Here is an 18,851-nt window from a genome sequence, read left to right on the forward strand (position 1 = left end):
TTGACAGAAAAGTTACAAAGATAGCCCAGAGTTCTCATGTACCCTGTCTCACCAGTATCTCCAATGTTAACATCCTATGAAACCCTGGTGCCTTCATCAACAGTAAGACACCAACATTGGTACATTACCATTAACTAAATCCTGGACTTGATTTGGATTCTATTTCTGTTTCCATTAACATTCTTTTCTGTTCCAGGATCAAAACCAGGATACATACCACAGTGCACTGAGTGGGAGTGGGAGTGTGTGTGTGTGTGGGGGGGGGGGGGGTTGGGGGGTAATTTGGCATTTTAACATCTTTACTTAAGTGTAATTCATATACTCTAAAACTCACCCGTCTAAGTTTATGAATCAGTGGTTTAGGGTATTTGCAGACCTGCTGTAACCATCATCACTAAGTTTAGAATATTTTCATCATGCCAAGAAGACACCGTATCCATTAGTATTCAAACCCCACCCAGTTCTGGGCAATCATGAATCCACTTTCTGTCTCCATGGATTTGCCTACTCCGAACGCTCCACATGAATGGCATCATGCATTACGTGATCTTTTGTGACTGGCTTCCTTCACTTAGCAAAGTGTTTTCAAGGTTTTCCTATGTCGTAGCACCAGTACTTCATTCTTTTTACTACTAGATAATATTCCACTGTGTGGGGATGCCCTAATTCTATTCATTCATTCATTCATTCATTCATTCTTCAACTGACGGGCATTTTGGTTGTTTTCACTCTCTGGCTGTTTGGAATAATGCTGCTATGAAAATCCTCATACAAGTTTTTGTTTGCACGTGTTTTCATTTCTCCTGGGTTTATACCTAATGAGTGAAACTGCTGGGTCACGTGATAACCTTTATGTTAGACATTCTTAGGAACTGCCAGACTTTTCCAAAGTGGCTGCATCATGTGATGTCCCTGCCAGCAACGTATGGCTGTTTTCTTTCTCCGCATCCGTGCCCGCGCTGGTTATGATTCTTGTCCATCTGATTGCAGCCATCCTAGCAGGTGAGAAGTAGTGTCTCATGGGAGTATTTGTTTTTTAAATGGAAAATGTATTTTAATCTGTTGGTTACTTTCTAGGAACGGAAGACAGTCTGAAGATGGAATGCTCTTCACCCTCAGGTTTGTCTCCCTCCTTATTTAAAGCAAAAAAAAAAAAAAAAAAGTATTTAAATACCTTCTGTGTATCAAATTCTACGTGAAGCCTTAAAAGCAGAAGTAGTAAAGAGCGTGTCCTGAAAGGACGCCCAGTTTATGAGAGAGAGACATGAAAATGTTCACTTCCTAAGGTCCTCGCACACAGCAGGTATTAAATGTGTGCTGTCACTAGCAGGAATGAGAGCCCAAGTGAGCGGACCACTGGAAGGAGGAGCCGTATTTTACGTGCTGCCTGCATTTCTGACTAGGTCACAAATGACACAAGCAGAGACACGGGGCCAGAGCAACGATGTTCTGCCATTCTTCCGCTCCACACAAGGCATTGCACAACAGAGTGGAGAAGTCAGAGACTGCCACACCCTGGTAGAAGCAGAAGAATTCAGGGAGCCTAGTTTCACAGGAGTTAAGGAAGCAGAGGGCAGAAAACAGAAGGTAGGTCCGTGGTGCCAACCACTGCAGAGAAGTCAAAACAGATTAAAAAAAAAAAAAAAGAAGTTACTGGACTGGGTAACTGTGAGGTTTCTCGTGACTCTGCAAAGAGCAGGTTTTCACAGGACAGGTGAGATCAGAATGAAAGCTGTGAAACATGTGTTTCTCTCTCTAGATTCAGGGCACTTTACAGTTTATAAAATAACTGTCAGCTAGACATGACCTTTCTCCTGCCGCACAACGAGGCACGATGCCATTTGGGAGAGGAGGCCACACACTCGGTGAGGCTAGATTTGGGGAGAGTATCTTTGCGTGTGGACTGCACTGTTACTGGTGACTGCACCTGCTCCAGAGACCAAGCTTCTTGAGAACAGAAACACACCTTTAATCCCTGGGGAGGGAGGTGCCAAGAAGCAAGGGCATGGTTCGTGGGGGATGCTTAATGAATAATCTTTGAGTTCATTATCCTCCATGATTTTACAGAGAACAGCGAGGAGAGCCTTCAGGATTCTCACTCCGCCTGCCTTTACCAGATTCGTAAACAAACACAAGTGAGGCCAAAGGAGGTGAAGTGACTCCACCCAGTGAGTTCAGTATTTAGAAGCCGGGAGGGCGTTCTCCCTGCTTCCATCCAGCTCTCTTTCCCTGAGTCCATGGGTACCGCTTGTTACTTTTTTCTTTGCCTTGGAACTCAACAACTGTTTAAACAAGTTTTAATAACAATACTAAACTGGAAAAGATCTGGCCAAGTGCATTTCAGATCCCTGGAGAAGATTAGCTGGAAAACAGTCACTGTTTATTTTAGGCAAATATATTTAGAAAATAAAAGTATTACCAAAAAGAAACAACGCATGGGACAGTGGGTGCCAAGTGTTTGAAATTCAGGATGCTGTAATTGAGAGAAATGTTCTCTGTGTCGGGGTGGGGGGGGGGGGAAGGGGGAGGACTCTGCCTAGGCCTAGGCTCCTGTGTCCGTCACTGACTGTTAATGGGGGCTCTGCCTAGGTCTAGGCGCCTGTGGCCGTCACTGACTGTTAATGGGGGCTCTGCCTAGGCCTAGGCGCCTGTGGCCGTCACTGACTGTTAATGGGGGCTCTGCCTAGGCCTAGGCGCCTGTGGCCGTCACTGACAGTTAATGAAGAGCATTAACTAACTGGTGGTGCTGATAAGATGCACCACCTCCATGGACACAGGACACCTAGGAGAATCTGGCTATGATGCAGTTTCAGCCAGTTCCCTCTTCTGAATTCAGATTCATTTATAAACATTTAAAAGTAAAATCTATATTGAAAAATAGTAAGGTTTCAAGTGAATCAAGACTTTTTCACCAGGGCAGGATGGGGAATTCTAGCATAAAAAGGCTTCCTCGAGCTCTCTTGCTGTCAGCTACAGGCGGATCCATCCCTGGTCAACATGTTGGGGACACCCCCCCCCCCCCATTAGGCAAGAAACAGTGTTCAGGCACAGCTTAGGCAGACGGGTAGGACATGATCCTGTCTACATTTTGCATAGGACAGGACATCTCACAGTTGAAAAGTATGAGAAACTCTTTTTAAACAAAAATGCCATGGGCCACATTTGCATCCATGGCCCAGGATGGCAGATATGAGTACCTCCACCAACTGTGGACCACAGGTCAGGAAACACGGTTTAGTTAATGAAATACAATAGAGACACAAGTCCCAGAAACCCACAGAGGTTAAGGAGGAAGCCCCTAGAATAACAAAAGATAATTTCTGGTTCGGATATGTGAGAAACACTTAACAGAGGTGGTGGTATATGAGGTGGGCCTTCTAAGGTGAGCACAGTATGCTCAGGAGAGAGAGAGGAGGAGAGGCAGGGAGTTCCAGCCATGTGGAAAAAACAGATGAGCCAAGTAGTCAGGACACTTCAGAGCTGGAGTTCATTGCCTTCTACGGCACAGACTCCTTCCGAACCTGAGGGAAGCCGTGAACCCTCACCAGAAACATGCATGTGTGTGTCCAGTCATTGGTTCTGGAGAATATCCTCGGAACCCAGCATGCAGACCTTTTCCTGAGACATGTCTGAGAAGCACAGAAAGCCCAAAGGTTCCCGGAGGTATAAACTGAGGAAAGGTGAACAGGAGATAGGGCCATAGTGAGCCAGGCTTTGTTCTCGAGCAAGGGCGGACCCTCCCCCCAACGACATCAGCAGGGGAGGCAGAGCGGTACCGTGCCAGGAACATAGCTCTCGAAGAACATGGAGAAAATGGGGTGGTAGGAGGGGCCTGTGGCCTAGCCTAGCGGCAGTGTGCACCCGGACTGGGAAGATGCCCTCTGGAGACAGAAGCAGAGGAGCAAAAAGCTGGCATGGAGGGCAGAATCCACAGAAATAAGACAGAGGGCCCCAAACCCACCATTTAACCAGCGGGAAATCCAGCAGGCAGGAAGATGCTGCTGCCTGTTCTATCTGGCTGTGCTGAGTCTGAGGTGTTCAGACGCCTTTCAAATAGTTGAAGAAGTTTAGGGATCTCGAGAGAAAGGCTGGATGCTGGCTTCATTTGCCACTGAGGTAACAGGTGAGAAGATGTGCACGAGAGCCAAGGCCCAACACGCAGAGAGGAGACACTCCGAAGGCAGCGTTCCTTCGTGTGGGACGACACACATGTGTGCACGGAGCAGCTTGGAAAGCTGCTACTTCTGAACTCTTACAGACATCACCAGCACAAAAGTGAGTGTGCACCAGGGAAATGCACGTAAGTCAAAACCATGATGAGACGCTACGTCGCTCCCGTTAGGATGGCTATTATCACCTCCTCGCCTCCAAGGAGCCACTGAGAAAATAACAAGTGTGGGTGTGGGTGCAGGGAAACTGGAACCCTGGGCGCTGCTGGTGGGAATGTCAAACGCAGCAGTCACTGTGCAACAGTGTGGTGGTTCTTCCCAAAATTCAACAGAGAATTGCTATACAATCCAGCAATTCCACCTCTGGGTATATGCTGAAAAGAATCGAAAGCAGGGACGCAGACAGATATTTGTACGCCTGTGTCCGCAGCAGCATTACTCACGACAGACAAAAGGTGGAAACAATGAATGTCCATCCGCAGATGAATGCATACATGTGACCTACACACGTCATAGAACACCACCACCCAGCCTTCAAAAGCAAGGGAACCCCAACACGCTACAGCATGGATGAACCCTGAAGACAGTACGCTCAGTGAGGTAAACCAGTCAGAAAAGGACAAACACTGTGATTCCATGTCTATGAGGTAACCAGGGTCGTTGAACTCACAGACAAAAAAATAGAATGGTGGTTTCCAGGGGCTGGCAGGGAGGGACAAACATGGAATTATTGGTGAATGGGTAGAGAGTTTGTTTGCAAAGACGAGAAAGTTCTGGAGATGGCTGGCGGGAACGGGTGCACAACAACGTGACAGGCCACCAAACTAACTGCGCACCTAAACGTGGCAGATTTTATGTTACGTGTAGCCTCCCAACGATAAAACAAGATGACTGTGCAGCCAGCAACAGAGAAAAGTGGCCAAAGGGGCCCACATAGTGAGGGGCAGAGCTGGAACTCTGGGCCAGATACTACCAATCATGGTCAATGCCACTAACCAGAGGGCAAACTCCATGCGCACCGAGTATGGAAAGAATGCCAAAACATGTCTCAGCGTTTTCCACCACATCGTATTCAGTGACAGCAGCACCCAGCATACCGTCTTCTTGTGTGAAACACATGGCGTTTACTACAGAGATCAACCACTTAGGAGATATAAACCAGATTACAAAACATCTCCTCCTCCTTCTGCTAGGTTTCAGAATCTGATGTCACAGATGAATCTGCCCTAGTCTCGGTTCTGTTCTTCAACAACTCTGTCTCTTTCTCACTTACACCAACCGCCAACTTAAAGGCCACACCACATGGCTACATGAAACATTTTCAGAGTGCTTCCTACAGGCCTTCAGATGGACCTTCAGATACATCACCAAGCCCTGACTACAAACACGGTAACACACCTGTTCTCCTGTTAGTCTCTTTTCCAAGAGGTGACCTCTAAGATGGAGATTTTCACATAAACAGATATGTTGGTTCTCTGTACTATTAACACTCTTCTTAGCCAGCTTGGAGACTAGGCTTGGCGAGATTCAGATTGTTAGAAGAATTAGGAGACAGAAAAGGAAGAAACAACAGTGTTGAGACTACTAATAATTTGAGTTTTAAGAGAAAAACAAAGATGATTATGAGTCCCTCTCTCCAGATTTTGCCCTATGGCATCTTTGAGCTCGTATGAGCAAAATATAGGATTGGCAACTGCCCGAATGGGTAGGAGAGGGGAGTTCAAGATCATTCAGAAATTGTGTTTGGCTGGAAATAAGGGAAACAGAAACTCTACCATTAAATATTCATGTTTTTGGAGGAATTAGTTACCAAAAAGCCACTTTCTGGCTCTGACTCCATTTATGATTCTTTAGCTAAAGAACAAACTTAGGCCTTCGTCCATAGCACCTCCATAATACGTAGGATCATGGACGCTATGGGTGTTCAACATCCAAAGTTCTGGTGAGCTACTGTGCATATGGAGCACGGGAAAATGAAGTTCAGAAGGAATGTCAGACCCATCTGGGTAAGTTTTTGTTCCTGCCACGAAGCCTGGGACTCCTTGTGATTATCTAAACTGCACCCACGTTGTGTTCCCATCAGTCTGAAAATAGAGCTGTACATATTTCCAGCAGACAGGGAACTGCCTTTTGTTTCTGGCAGTGTTTCTCCTACTGTTTATATCTGAACATCCTAATAACGCGGCTTATGGTTACACCCAGCCTTCCCAGCCACTGCTCCTATTGACTTCCTTTTCAACTGTCTCAGGAGACCCAGCCAGAGAGACGAGGCTGAACAAAAGGAAGCAAAAACCCACCATCCGGACATGGAAGCCAACGCTTGAGTCAAAATCTTTCCAGGAATTAGACTGCAACGGAGCAGATAGACGTAGTTGTCCTCAGTCCTCAGCCTCCCCACATCTTCGTTGAGGCGGCCGTGGAAGTGTCTTAGAGAAAACAAACTTCCAAAGGATGTGTATTTCTCTGGAAAATGGCACTAGAGTTAAAGTCCAAGTACTCCTTCTGAGCTTTACCTAACGAGCTCATGTGGCCTGCCCAAACATCACAGGGACGGGGGGGTGTCCTCCTCCACAAATATTTTCACTCAGTGCACACAAACCACGGTTGCAAATCTTTTAAGCGTTCACCTGACACTCTTAATTACTAGCTACAAAGTCTGCTCTCAAAAAAGCATCAATAACATGAAGAGTCCTGTTATTATTAAGTAGACAATATCTTCCCAGGTACCCAAAGTTATAAAAATTGGTAAAACAGAAACAGCTCTTAGACTAAAATCAGTTCTTATTAGCAGTCATTCCAGGAGTCTGACGCTCTTCTCTTTGGTATGATAGTTTTGCGTAAGTTTCAGATATGTAGTGTCCTCTTGTGTTAACACTGGTCTTAGGAATGCCCACCATGAATTAGCTACAGAACTATGTTAGGTGAAAATTTCTATCTTTCACCAACTTGTGAGTTCCATATGAGCTTTCTGAAGGATGCTGACAAAAATGGGCACGTTGCTACCAGAGGGTTTCTGCCAACAATAAAATTCTCCCATATCCCATTCTGAGCATGTGATTCATGGTTACCAACCACTTATCATAAGAGCCAGAAGATACACACATCGAGAGGAAGTAGTCAAGGGAATATCAAATGGCGAGGAAGAGCAATGTGTATGTGTGTACTGGGCTGGGGGGCGGAGGTGAAAGTGACTGAGGAACAACACTATTAACTTACGCACCTTACTATTTAGCAGAGAATTCAGAAAGGAGGTAAGATTCCAGGGATGTTGGAGGCTGATGGCAGGAAGCAAGAGCTGACCTGAGGACAAAGACCAATGTATGCAGCTTTAGGGAAATCTTAAGGGAAGGCCTTGATACAGAAGAGCTACGATGAAACCAACTATATAAAACTGAAGAAGCCAACAGACAGAGTGCAGGGTAAGACAAAGCATGGGGACCTCACCCAGGATGAGAATTTGGAAGCTAACCTAGCGACTTACTACGATGCCAGCAGGAGGGGCTGGAGTTGTAACTGTGCAATTTCACAGCAGCAGGCTCACAAGCTACGTTTTGTATTTACGGTCATACCTCCATGTTCTTATGTCAACCTTTCAGTACATTAACCAAAGCTTACGTTGTGGGATGCGTAGGAATCCTTACTTACAAATCTTAGAAGATGGATTCATTCAATGAACAAACTTATTGAGCAACTAAAAAAATTTTTTTTAATGTTTATTTATTTTTGAAGGAGAGAGAGACCAAGTGTGAGTGGGGGAGGGGCTGAGAGAGAGGGAGACACAGAATCCAAAGCAGGTTCCAGGCTCTGAGCTGTCAGCACAGAGCCTGACACGGGGCTCAAATCCACGAACCGTGAGATCATGACCTGGGCTGAAGTTGGACTTATTGAGCATTTAATACGAATTAGCAACACTGTTCTGAGCGCTTAGATATAGTGAGCAGATGAAAAAACTGCAAACGCATTTGTATAAAAGAGCAAATTTCTATAGATAAAAGTGGAGTGAGAACATATGCATGATCACTTGAGAACTGAAGTGGCATATACACCCAAATATAATAATTTTTTTAAAAACACCGATTAAAAATACTGAAGCTCAGGGAGCCTGGGTGGCTCAGTCGGTTGAGCATCCGACTTCAGCTCAGGTCATGATCTCAGGGTTCGTGGGTTCGAGCCCTGCATCTGGCTTATGCTGACAGCTCAGAGCCTGGAGTCTGCTTTGGATTGATTCTGTGTCTCCCTCTCTCTCTCTCTCTCTCTCTCTCTCTGTCCCTTCCTTGTTCGTGCTCTGTCTCTGTCTCTCAAAAATGAACACTAAAAAAAAAAAAATACTGAAGCTCAAAATATAATTGGAGAATACTTCTAAATGACAAAAAAAAAAAAAAAGAATTGTGGAAAAAAATCTGCTACAGATTGTGCAACAGAATTAATTAATAGAGGGTCATGACACTGCCCTCAGTGCTAGGAAGGCATTCCTGCTCTGGGAAAGAAACAATTGAGATAGCTTCTAGGACAATATCTACGATAGAAAAAAATACATCCATATTTATAAATGAAAACTGATTCACGTATTTGTGTAACAAAAGGAACTGGCTGACTGGAGGAGGAGGTCTCGGATAGCAAGAAAAAGCATCAGCCTTGACGATCAGATCTGGGATTGCATCCCATCACCTATCACACATGCACTGTGAGACCTTCAGAGAACCATGGACCATCCCCACCTGCTTTTCCATATGCAAAATCAGACAAACACTAGGAATGTAAAAACTAAATGCCTGGATCTCCTCCTATCCATCCACCTCTTCCCAGTGCAGACCACAAAACCAAGTTACCATGCCTGGGCTGCCATAATGGCAGCCTAACTTATTCCCACACTGACAGAGGGATCTCTTCAAAACATAGTTTGAGAAGTGACCTATCCAAACAAAGCCAACTCCTCCTCCTCATGGTTGTCAAGGCCCTGCTTTCCTAAGGTCCCACTTATGACTCTTCTGATACCTCTCTTCTGCTTGTTCAGGGCTCCCCACGCACTGGCCCTGCCAATTCTTTCCTGAAGGCCTCAGGGCCTTTGCATCTACTGTTCATTCTTTCTGGGAACACCTTCCCTTTGCATAGCCAGTATCTTTCTATCCTCTGGAGATCAGTTTTTTAAAGTCAGAAAAAAAATTTTTAATGTTTATTTTTGAGAGAGCGAGAGAGCATGAGCGGGGGGCAGGGAGAGAGGGAGACACAGAATCCAAAGCAGGCTCCAGGCCCTGAGCTGTCAGCACAGAGTCCGATGTGGGGCTCGAACTCACGAATGGCGAGATCATGACCTGAGCCGAAGTCGGATGCTTAACTGACTAAGGCACCGAGGCGCCCCTGGAGATCAGTTTTTTAAATGTCAGCACCTCAGAAACATCTTCTATCGAAAATAGGCCTTCTCATTATTTTCTATATAGTCTGCTGCTTATTCCTGTCAAATCACTTATAATTTGTACTTTTTTCTCTATGTATCGCCTGTCTTGAAGCAATATGAGGATTTTAAAGAACTGTGTGGCCCTTGGACTTAGGGCTGCTGCTGGCACTGAACAGGTCATTAACAGCTCTCAACGATGTCACCTTTGTCTGTTTCCAAAACAAAGAGATTAACACACAACTTAGCCATCTTATTTTAAACACACTAGTTTTAGGACTCCTAGTGTTTACCTATTTGTAATAAATGCCTATTTTCTGAGAAGTGATGTCTTCTCCACTAAAACTCTTTCATTATATAGTTGGCAGCATGGTAAGGAAAAAAAAAAAAAACAACGAATGCAAACAGATTCATCTAAAAAAACTAATTATGTCCTTTATTATCTGTGGCCTTGTGAAAAAAAAAAAAATCACATCTTTGTCAGTCAAGTACTTCATATTCCTCACCGTGGCTCGAGAGAACCCTTAAGCTCTTCACCCGAATGGTGGGGGGGTGGGGGGAGTGGGGGGGGGAGACAGTGGCTGTCTGAGCAGTTAAGTCTCACGTGAAATAACGTACGTGGAAATGTTTTGTTACAGCATCTCTGAGGCCAACAAACTTTCATGCCCAGCCAGAGCATACAGTACTACACATTTTAGCCTTATTTTAAATGCACGATATTCTCTGTGGTGCCTACACTGAGATTTTCTAGGCTCCCTCCCTCTTTCCCTACTTTCTTTTCCCCCCAGACAGGTAAAATCAAGAGTCAAGCATACAAAGGTCCTAAAAACTGGGCTCTCGTAAATATATGAGGACAAAAATCTTAAACCACCACGGTGCTTTCATAGAGGTAATCACAGTTCGGAGAAACTAAAATTAACAGTATCTCGGAACCAGTTCAAAACGCCAACTTACCAACAGTGCTCAGTCTAGGCCGAGCAGGTCAGACAGCTACCTGACAGCAATTAGGAGGGACGGCGACACCACTCTAGCACAAATCACAACTCCTACCACTCTACCACAAGTCACAACTCCTACCTGGCCCCTTGTCCAGCCATGGTACCCATGGGCTTCCGGGTCTAGCCTTCTAAACCTTCTAGCCTTCTCCTCGGCCTCAATGGACCAGTGGAAAAATATTACGAAGTCTCAAGTCATCAACTGAATTGATAAATCGGTAACACAGTTCCCAAATGTCCTTGACCAGGGAAATAACACCATGCCTGGGCTCCGCTAGCTTATAGGGCCACAAGTTCAGGTACTGAGGCTCTTCTGGCATCTGTGAAGCAGTTTGGCTAGCTTCCAATTCCCCCTGCCTTTGCCAGAAAACTGCTAAACTTCCAAAAAGTGCTCCTTGAGTCGTCCGACATTCCCAGACTCCCATCTTAGGGCTGGAGGAATCCTTACTAATTTTAGAGGCAAGGATGCCTCTGTGAGCAATTAGCTCTGCAGAGTCTCCACCCCCATCCTGCTCTGACACCCAACATCACTGACACCGAGAAAACAAATACAGCTATCAAAAAAGTCAGTAAAAAAAAAAAAAAAAAAAAAAAGCAGTCAAACCAAGCCAGAAGCACTGCTCTGCAACTGCAATAAATAGGCTGGAGACCCTTGCAAAGGAAATAAATGTCTATCTTGCCCCTAAAGAGTTGCGAGAGACAGTAGACTAACAGTTAAGAGAGACTCAGAGAGCGAGAAAGAGAGAGACAGAGAGACAGAGAGAGAGAGATACACACACTAAGAAGCAGAAAAGGAGACCAACAGAGAGTGATATCAGACAGATGGGGCTGGAGCAGGGGAAGGTGAGGAGATGGGGATCACAGGGACAGAGACGGACACAGAGATATCTCAGGGAAGAGCAGCTCTGAAGGTGAATTTCTTCCTCTCTGGTTTTCAAGAATATGAGGTTCTGCTCAGCTTAAGAATGCATTTTAAAGCAAGCAAAATGACATTTCCAAAGTAAGTGGTTCAATGATGATTCTTAAGCCCCTCCCAGTATCTGTCTCTTAAGAATCTTAAAATCAGCAGCCTCACCCCTCCACCCCCTACTTTCCCCACAACCTTCTCAGCCTTTCTCCCAGTACAGGGAGGCTAGGGACTCAGCTACTGGGTTCACAGAGATGAAGGGGCCTGAGAGCTCTGGGACGTCTGCAGTGTGGCCCCTTACCTTCAGCAGCACCACGTCCACAGTCCTGTCCACCTTGGAGATGTCACACAGGCTGTAGCGCCTCTTGTGCCTTTCATACATTTTTGTCCAAATGCAGAGGAGAGGAAACAAAATGTAGGAGACGTACCCACTGCTAACCTGGGGGACCAGTGCACTCCCCCAAGTCCAGAGTTCCGGATTTCTCACGCTGAGCTGGAGATCTGTGCCTTCCAGACTCCTCTCTCTACAAAACCCTCACAGGGTCAAAAAATGATTAAAAAGAAACCAAGCAGAATCCAATTCCTTGAACTGATGGAGGACTTTCTGGCAACTTCAGAGAGCTGGGATGATAAATTTGTAATTCATAATATAAACAACAGCCTCCTGATGCCGTGCTTTAGGCAGATCTTGAGTGAAAGACAAGCACACACCGTTCCCATCCCCGGCGATCACTCCAGCAGGAAAATTAAGGATGAACCGGCTATGCATAATGGCTGACACACGTGGGGGAAAAACCCAAAGCAGGCAATAAAAATCCAGTATGTACTTTATCAGGAAAAGAGAAAGAGAGGAAAAGGTAAGACAACTCTACTTCAAAGGGATGCCATGAAAACATTCTCATTCTCTCGTTAACTTCTGTTAAGGTAAAAAAAAAAAAACAAAAACAAAAAAAGACAAACAAAAAAACAAGGAAAATCAATTTTTCCTTTATAGGGGAAAAAACAAAAACAAAAGTAGACGCTTGGAGATTCTGTTCAGAGTCGCGTCTTTAGTCAGCCTGTTGCTCACCGGGCAGTAGGGCTTGGTTCTGATTTCAGCTGAGAATATCCACTGACAGCAGAGGAGAAGGAGAAGAGAAAGACCACTCCTCCTCTACTCCCTCCTCCCTTCTTGGGCGCTGGCCCTCCCCTACCCCAGCCCCCCTCTTTCCCTCACCCTCGGAACGTCACTACTTGCCCTTTCGGCTCCACAACCAGCAGCCTTGGAGGTTTGAAAACCTAATTGCAGTGGTGGGAACATGATTCATCCACAGACGAAGAAGAGAAAAACAAGGCTTCCTTTTCCAACCCACTTCCTGCTGCTCCTGTTCCCCCCCTCCTCCCCCCCTCCTCCCCACACCGTCCCCTATGAAAACGGCTCTGTCAGGCATCGCACGGTGCACCTCGAACGCTCTGATGTCCGAGCCGGAACACGATGAAGGGGGGAGGCGGCCGTCCCAAACATCACGAGCGAGTACAACACACTCCTCTATTCCACGAACGACAGCAAATTCAAAGTGCCCAAGGCGCGCACCGCAGCTCCCTGCCAGATGCAAACCAGTGATTTCATGTGAGAAAAATGTCAGCCGAGGATCTCGGGCTGTGCCTCTGGGATCCAAAGTGGCTACAAAAGTGGCTGACGGGGTTTAAAAAGCACGAGTTCAGTCTTTTGCTTTTTTGCAGGGGGGATGCGGGTGGGGAGAACGTGAGTGATGGAAGGGGCCTTAAAGAGAATTAAGGAGAGAAGGAAGGAGCAGAGTGAACAGGTACCCGTGCCAATACTTTCTCTGCACGAGGCTGTCACTTCATCTGCCTGTTTTCTTACTGAGCCACCACCCCCCCCCCCCCACCGCAACAACCGGGGTTGGGGGGACAGGCCTACACCAGAACTCGTCCTGACTTCAGACACTCTCTCATTTGGTTGGTGAATGATCTGGGAGGGAAAAAAGAAGGAAGTGAAAGAAGCAAAAAGGGGGAAAAGAGTGGGGAAAGGCAAGAATAAGAAAATCTCCTTGTAAGAGCATTAGGCTGCCACCCTTTTCCTCCAAGGGCCAGGGAAGTCGTGGCCAGACCTGGAGAGTGTGAGTGAGGGGGTGCAGATACCACAAGAGAAAGGAAGAAAAGAGATTTAGTGCTTAGGTTTCTGTCAGTATTGCAACCGGAGTTGGTGACAAGGTTTTTCAGGAGTTACAAAGGGGGTGTAGAAGGTCTGATGAGTCACCACTTCCTCGGGCCAGGCGGTCTCGTTGCTAACCAGCCCAAAGGAGGGAAACGCAGCAAACTTCACGAGAGAGCCAGTGTTTTCCTCGCCTAGGACTGCACTGCAGTCCAGCTGTGACCGACCAGAGCCCAGGTCCCCACCCCTCACGGGGTCACCCAAGGCACGCAGGTGGACGGCCGCCTCTTCCCCACAGGCCCCCAGTGAGCCCGGAGTTCTGCGATGCTACCAACAAGAACAGTGAAACAGATGTTGCTTTTCATCAGAGTAGGATGGAGAACAGTAGAAACAGGATCAGCAGAGACAGCTTAAAAAGTTCCAACTAAAGCTCCTGCTCAGACTCACCCAAAGGGCTTTCTTTACAAATACTCGGAGACTCTGGTGCAGAGCACATAGCGGAAGACCCTTCGGGCTGCCACGTGTGGGAAAGCTGCTAGTGTATCACCTTTTCTGTGGGAACTTTCATCAAGCCGTAACTCTGAACTCCCCCTCCTCCCCGTCTGAACACAGGGCCGGCTCCCCTCTGTCCTCAACATGGTTTATTCCTCCTGCCACTCCCTTCTGTTTTAATTAGAATCGAATGTTTCCTGCTTCCAAGGTTCCCAGGCATCTCTCAAGGGATCAGAGAGGCTTTAATCACCATACAGCCTCCTGAGTCCCAACACCGTCTAACTACTGACTGAAACGGAGATAATCTCTATTGCCTTAACGGACATTTTGTGCCTTGCAGTGAGGCAAACAAACAGCAAGGTCTCTGCCCTCAACAAGTGTATATAATTAGAGAGAAACCGGTCTCAAAATAACGTAGCTATCTGAAATGTTGTGGGACCTATAGATTAAACTATTTTATTTCCGACGATCTGCTGACTTTGTGCCACAGGCTGCAAACCTAGGCTTCTTCCTACTCTGTCTGCACACAAAAGCCCCCCCCCCCCCCCCGCCAAGGTTTGGCATCTTCCTTATAGTACTCTGTTCTTTCTTGTAGAACAAATGCTCTGGGTGGGGGAAAAATGGTCTCCTTTGCTTCCCCCTCTGGATCTGTTCAGCACTTTCCACAGAACACAGTCTGCGGTCCTGGGCTTTGGCTGCTGCTGTGACAATTCCAAGTTTCTATCAAAAACATCTGGAACCACGGAGCAGTTATTCTGTTAGGATTTTGAAACACAGCAACCAAACCAATCACTTTATATTCAAACCAGAGCTGAGAGCTATGAATTTTTTTTAATGTTTCTTTATTTTTGAGAGAGAGAGAGAGAGAGAGAGAGCGAGCGAGCGAACACACAAGAGAGCATGCGAGCATGAGCAGGGGAGGGGCAGAAAGGGAGACAGAATCGGAAGCAGGCTCCAGGTTCTAAGCTGTCTGCACAGAGCCTGATGAGGGGCTCGAGCTCATGAACCGTGAGATCATGACCTAAGCCAAAGTCGGACACTTAACCGACTGAGCCACCCAGGCGCCCCAGCTACGAATTTTTGTTTTGAGAAAATTTCCCCTTTCCTTTAATTTTGGAAACTTGTAGTAAAATATGTTTATTATTTATAGCCCCTTAGGGTAGTAGTTATTTACAAGATTAACTGTATCTCCCTTGTCTCTGCATCCTCTGTCCCACTCTCTATCCACAAAAGGAGTCCCAAATTCTTCAACAGAAGCAACCACTGCTTTTACTCTGTTCATACCACAGGCCCAACATATGTTTTTCAAGATTCCAGAAGAGGAAGTAGAAAAATATTTTCTGCATTTAAATTTAACTACAGCATTTCTGTTCGTGAATTAAATTTTCTCTTGATTTATTTAATTATAAGATCTAACAATTTACCCAAATTATTTAAGCAATTCTTCTGGGGCCACTCTCTTTGGCTCCTTTTGTTTAGTTAGGGCAGAATCCAGTCTCGAGTCCCACAGTCAAGTTTCTGAATTAGGACACCACCTAGTGGGTGTGCCGAAGTCCCAAAGAGAACACCGAAAGCCAGGAAGCACTGCAGGGAGGGGGCTGGGGAGAGTCCACTACTACTAAGTATTTTTCCTGTAACCCCAAAGGGAATAGCAGCAGCACGCGACTGGACGCTGGCTAAGTAACCCCCCAATGATGGATTCCGTCCCTGCAGGGAACACAAGGAACCAGAGTGGAAACCAAGGGCTCCTTCTATCCTAGGTGTGCCATGGTCTCACTGAGCGACTGGCAGAATTAGCCGGACTCTCTGGGCCTAGGTTTCCAGAACTGAAAAACAACAGGGGTTGGACACTATCTGGAGTTCCTTCTTGGTCGGATATGGTCAGTCTGAGACTAAGAAATCTTTATCACCTGCCACACGGCTCATAGGATGTGGGTAGATTCAGAGGAGAAAAGGGAATTGAGAAATTCTCTCAAAATCCGTTGTAGAAAACACATAGTGTGTTTTTGCATCATTGTATTTTCCTCCTCCACTTTCACATGAAATCAGAAGGAAAGGTCTACCACAGTTCATTTTCATTTATCTGTGATTTCATCAACTTAAAAATAGTGAGTCATCCAGAGTTACATGTCTGATGGTGGCAAAAGTGACTAGAATACAGCTAAAATACTTCACCTCCACCGGGACAATTTGAGTCTGCTTAGAATAAGAGACTGTTTCATGTATGATGGTTGCTTGACTGAGAGGAGAAAGGAGGAAATTAATTACAGTGGCTGCAAAGTCACTGTTTCCACGTGGGACTTCCTTTTTAATTTTAACTTAGGTGTCTGAGCACTACAGGTCCAGGGAGGCCTACCGTCCCTCCCCCCAACCCCTCCACCCAGGCATTTCTCTGACTTTAGAGGTTCCAAGAAGGTGAAAAAAGCACAGGGGAAGGCCTTGGCCCGGCAATCAACCAGCGATTCTCGTTAACATAATTCTCCTTAACATAGCGTGGGTGGTGGCAAAGCAGCGCCTTCTTCGCTTTAACCCCTTCCTGCCTTTGCAAGAAGAAACCTGAAGACCATTTCACCCGCAGCAGCAAATTATCTGACCATAGTAACAATGGCAAAAAGAAATTAAGACAAAGAACTATAAAACAACAATAAAGCTTTAAAAATGTCTTTTTCTTTAAAAAAATTTTTTAATTATTTTTTTATAGAGACAGCGTGAGCAGGGGAAAGGTAGAGGGACACAGAGAGAGAATCTTAAGCAGGCTCCACACTCAGTGCAGAGCCTGACACAGGGCTCGATCTCCCCACCTCAAGATCATGACCTGAGCCGACATCAAGAGTCAACGCTCAACTGACTGAGCCACCCAGGTGCCCCTAAAAATGTCCCTTTACAAGCTTTTGCTCCTCCCGGGAAACAGGTCTCAAGGAACATGTCCACAAATGTTAAATTTTACTAAAATTGCCAACAGGTTGGTGAAATAAAAGGAGAGGGAGGGCGGAGAAAGGAGGGGAGAGATTCACAATGTCGGGTGCAAAAGTGGTGACAGGACAGTTTCTTCTGCGGCATAATTTATTAATAACGACATGTCCTGAGTACTTCCTGTCTGCCAGGTGCTTCTACGTGTACGACCTCATTTATTCCTCATCAAAAGCTCTAAGGTCACTGTCTGCCTTGTGGCGGAGAAGACCTGCACTCAGTGTTTCAGTCAGTTGGGTAAGGTCACACAGCTGATAAAATGAGTTTCCACTGAGCTCCATTCTGTGAATCTTCTTTCTGTCCGTTACGCATCTTATTTTGCTTTGAGTAATCCCCCAAAGTTAAAGAAATGAAACTATCATTGAGAAAATGGAAGTTAAAAAATTGAGGAAAGAAAACTGAGAATTCATCACTCGTACCAGTAGCTCAGGCTTGACTCTACACAAACGCCAAAGGTTAGAAAACAGTTTTTTTTTTTTTTTTTTTTTTTTTTTTTTCTCAACGTTTATTTATTTTTGGGACAGAGAGAGACAGAGCATGAACGGGGGAGGGGCAGAGAGAGAGGGAGACACAGAATCGGAAACAGGCTCCAGGCTCCGAGCCATCAGCCCAGAGCCTGACGTGGGGCTCGAACTCACGGACCGCGAGATCGTGACCTGGCTGAAGTCGGACACTTAACCGACTGCGCCACCCAGGCGCCCCAACAGTTTTCCTCTTTCAATAAACATGACAAACGGATCCTCATTTTAGAAAGTTCAGGTGGAGAGTGTATCATTACGCTGAACAGAGTCAACTTCTTGGTCGACATTTTCATCCTGAACGTTTCCTTTTTTTAGCCGCTCCTCGCTAACAGATTACAAAAGTCAGGACGAACACATCCAACACAGAGAATGAAAGATTTCTGGATTCGGACAACTAACCGCCAGCCAGGCCCTCTTTAGGTCGAATGGGTCTACGGCTCCTAGCTCTTCTCTTTGGAACAAACATTAGCTATTTCTTGTAGCAGCGTTTCAAGCATGTGAAGACAAGCATCAGGACTCACCACCCTCCTCACAGCTTTTCTCCTGGACCACGATTCCCACGGCCGCTCCTCCCGTCACAGGGAACCCGACGGAGGACTCTCAGTGCTTCTGGTGACGGTGAGCCCGGGACGATCAAAATCAAGCTTAACTCGAGTACCACCCCAAGTAGGAAGATCCAAGCCTCTGATGAAATAGGCTCACTTCCCGTATTTTTTTGTTTGTTTGTTTGACTCAAATCAGATCTTCTTCATACTGTAACCTTGTGGTTTTATTTAAAGACCCACCTCACATCTTGCCCTTCTATATTCTCACTGAAGTTACTGTTTTAGCCTAAAAACAGCATCTTGAATCTAGATTCCGTCACTGAAGTAGCAGCTGTCCATCCAAACTCTGTGTCATCTGTGAGCCTGAACAGCAAGGCTAACAACGGAGACCCAGAGATTATCTCACTAAAAGCACCCCCTGGAAGGCCGTCGATGCAAAGGGTGCTCCTGATATCAAGTGCTGTTCCATCAGCTACAAAAAGCCAATTGAACCTTGAGTCCCATTTCTTCGTGTCTTTACTATATGGAACAGTCTGTAGAATTTCTTGCCGAAAGGAACACACCAGATCTATGGGATCCTCCCGTTCTACCCGTCTGCGACCCTCTTCAAAGGAGAAATGAGACACCACCCACGCAGTGCATTGTTTGATGATCATTTCTCTGTGTGGTCATGTACTAGATTTGAAACCAGATGCCAAAGATGGT

At 46.0% G+C, this 18,851-nt stretch overlaps 1 protein-coding gene across 11 annotated transcripts in view; it reads right to left on the reverse strand.

Annotated features, from left to right (window-relative positions):
• The window catches only part of AKAP13 (A-kinase anchoring protein 13), a 337,945-nt gene that overhangs the window by 107,318 nt on the left and 211,776 nt on the right, over nucleotides 1-18,851 (reverse strand). Inside the window, exon 1 of one of the 11 annotated variants that reach the window (XM_030317453.1) lies at nucleotides 11,765-11,861. The exons of the other annotated variants lie outside the window; for them this stretch is intronic. Within the exon in view, the coding sequence (XP_030173313.1) occupies nucleotides 11,765-11,845 (81 nt within the window). The 5' untranslated portion in view covers nucleotides 11,846-11,861. Of the gene's footprint in view, nucleotides 1-11,764; nucleotides 11,862-18,851 lie in introns of those variants that run through there. 11 annotated transcript variants of the gene reach the window in all.

This window comes from Lynx canadensis, chromosome B3 (assembly GCF_007474595.2).
Source record: "Lynx canadensis isolate LIC74 chromosome B3, mLynCan4.pri.v2, whole genome shotgun sequence".
NCBI classification, from domain to species: Eukaryota; Metazoa; Chordata; class Mammalia; order Carnivora; family Felidae; genus Lynx; species Lynx canadensis.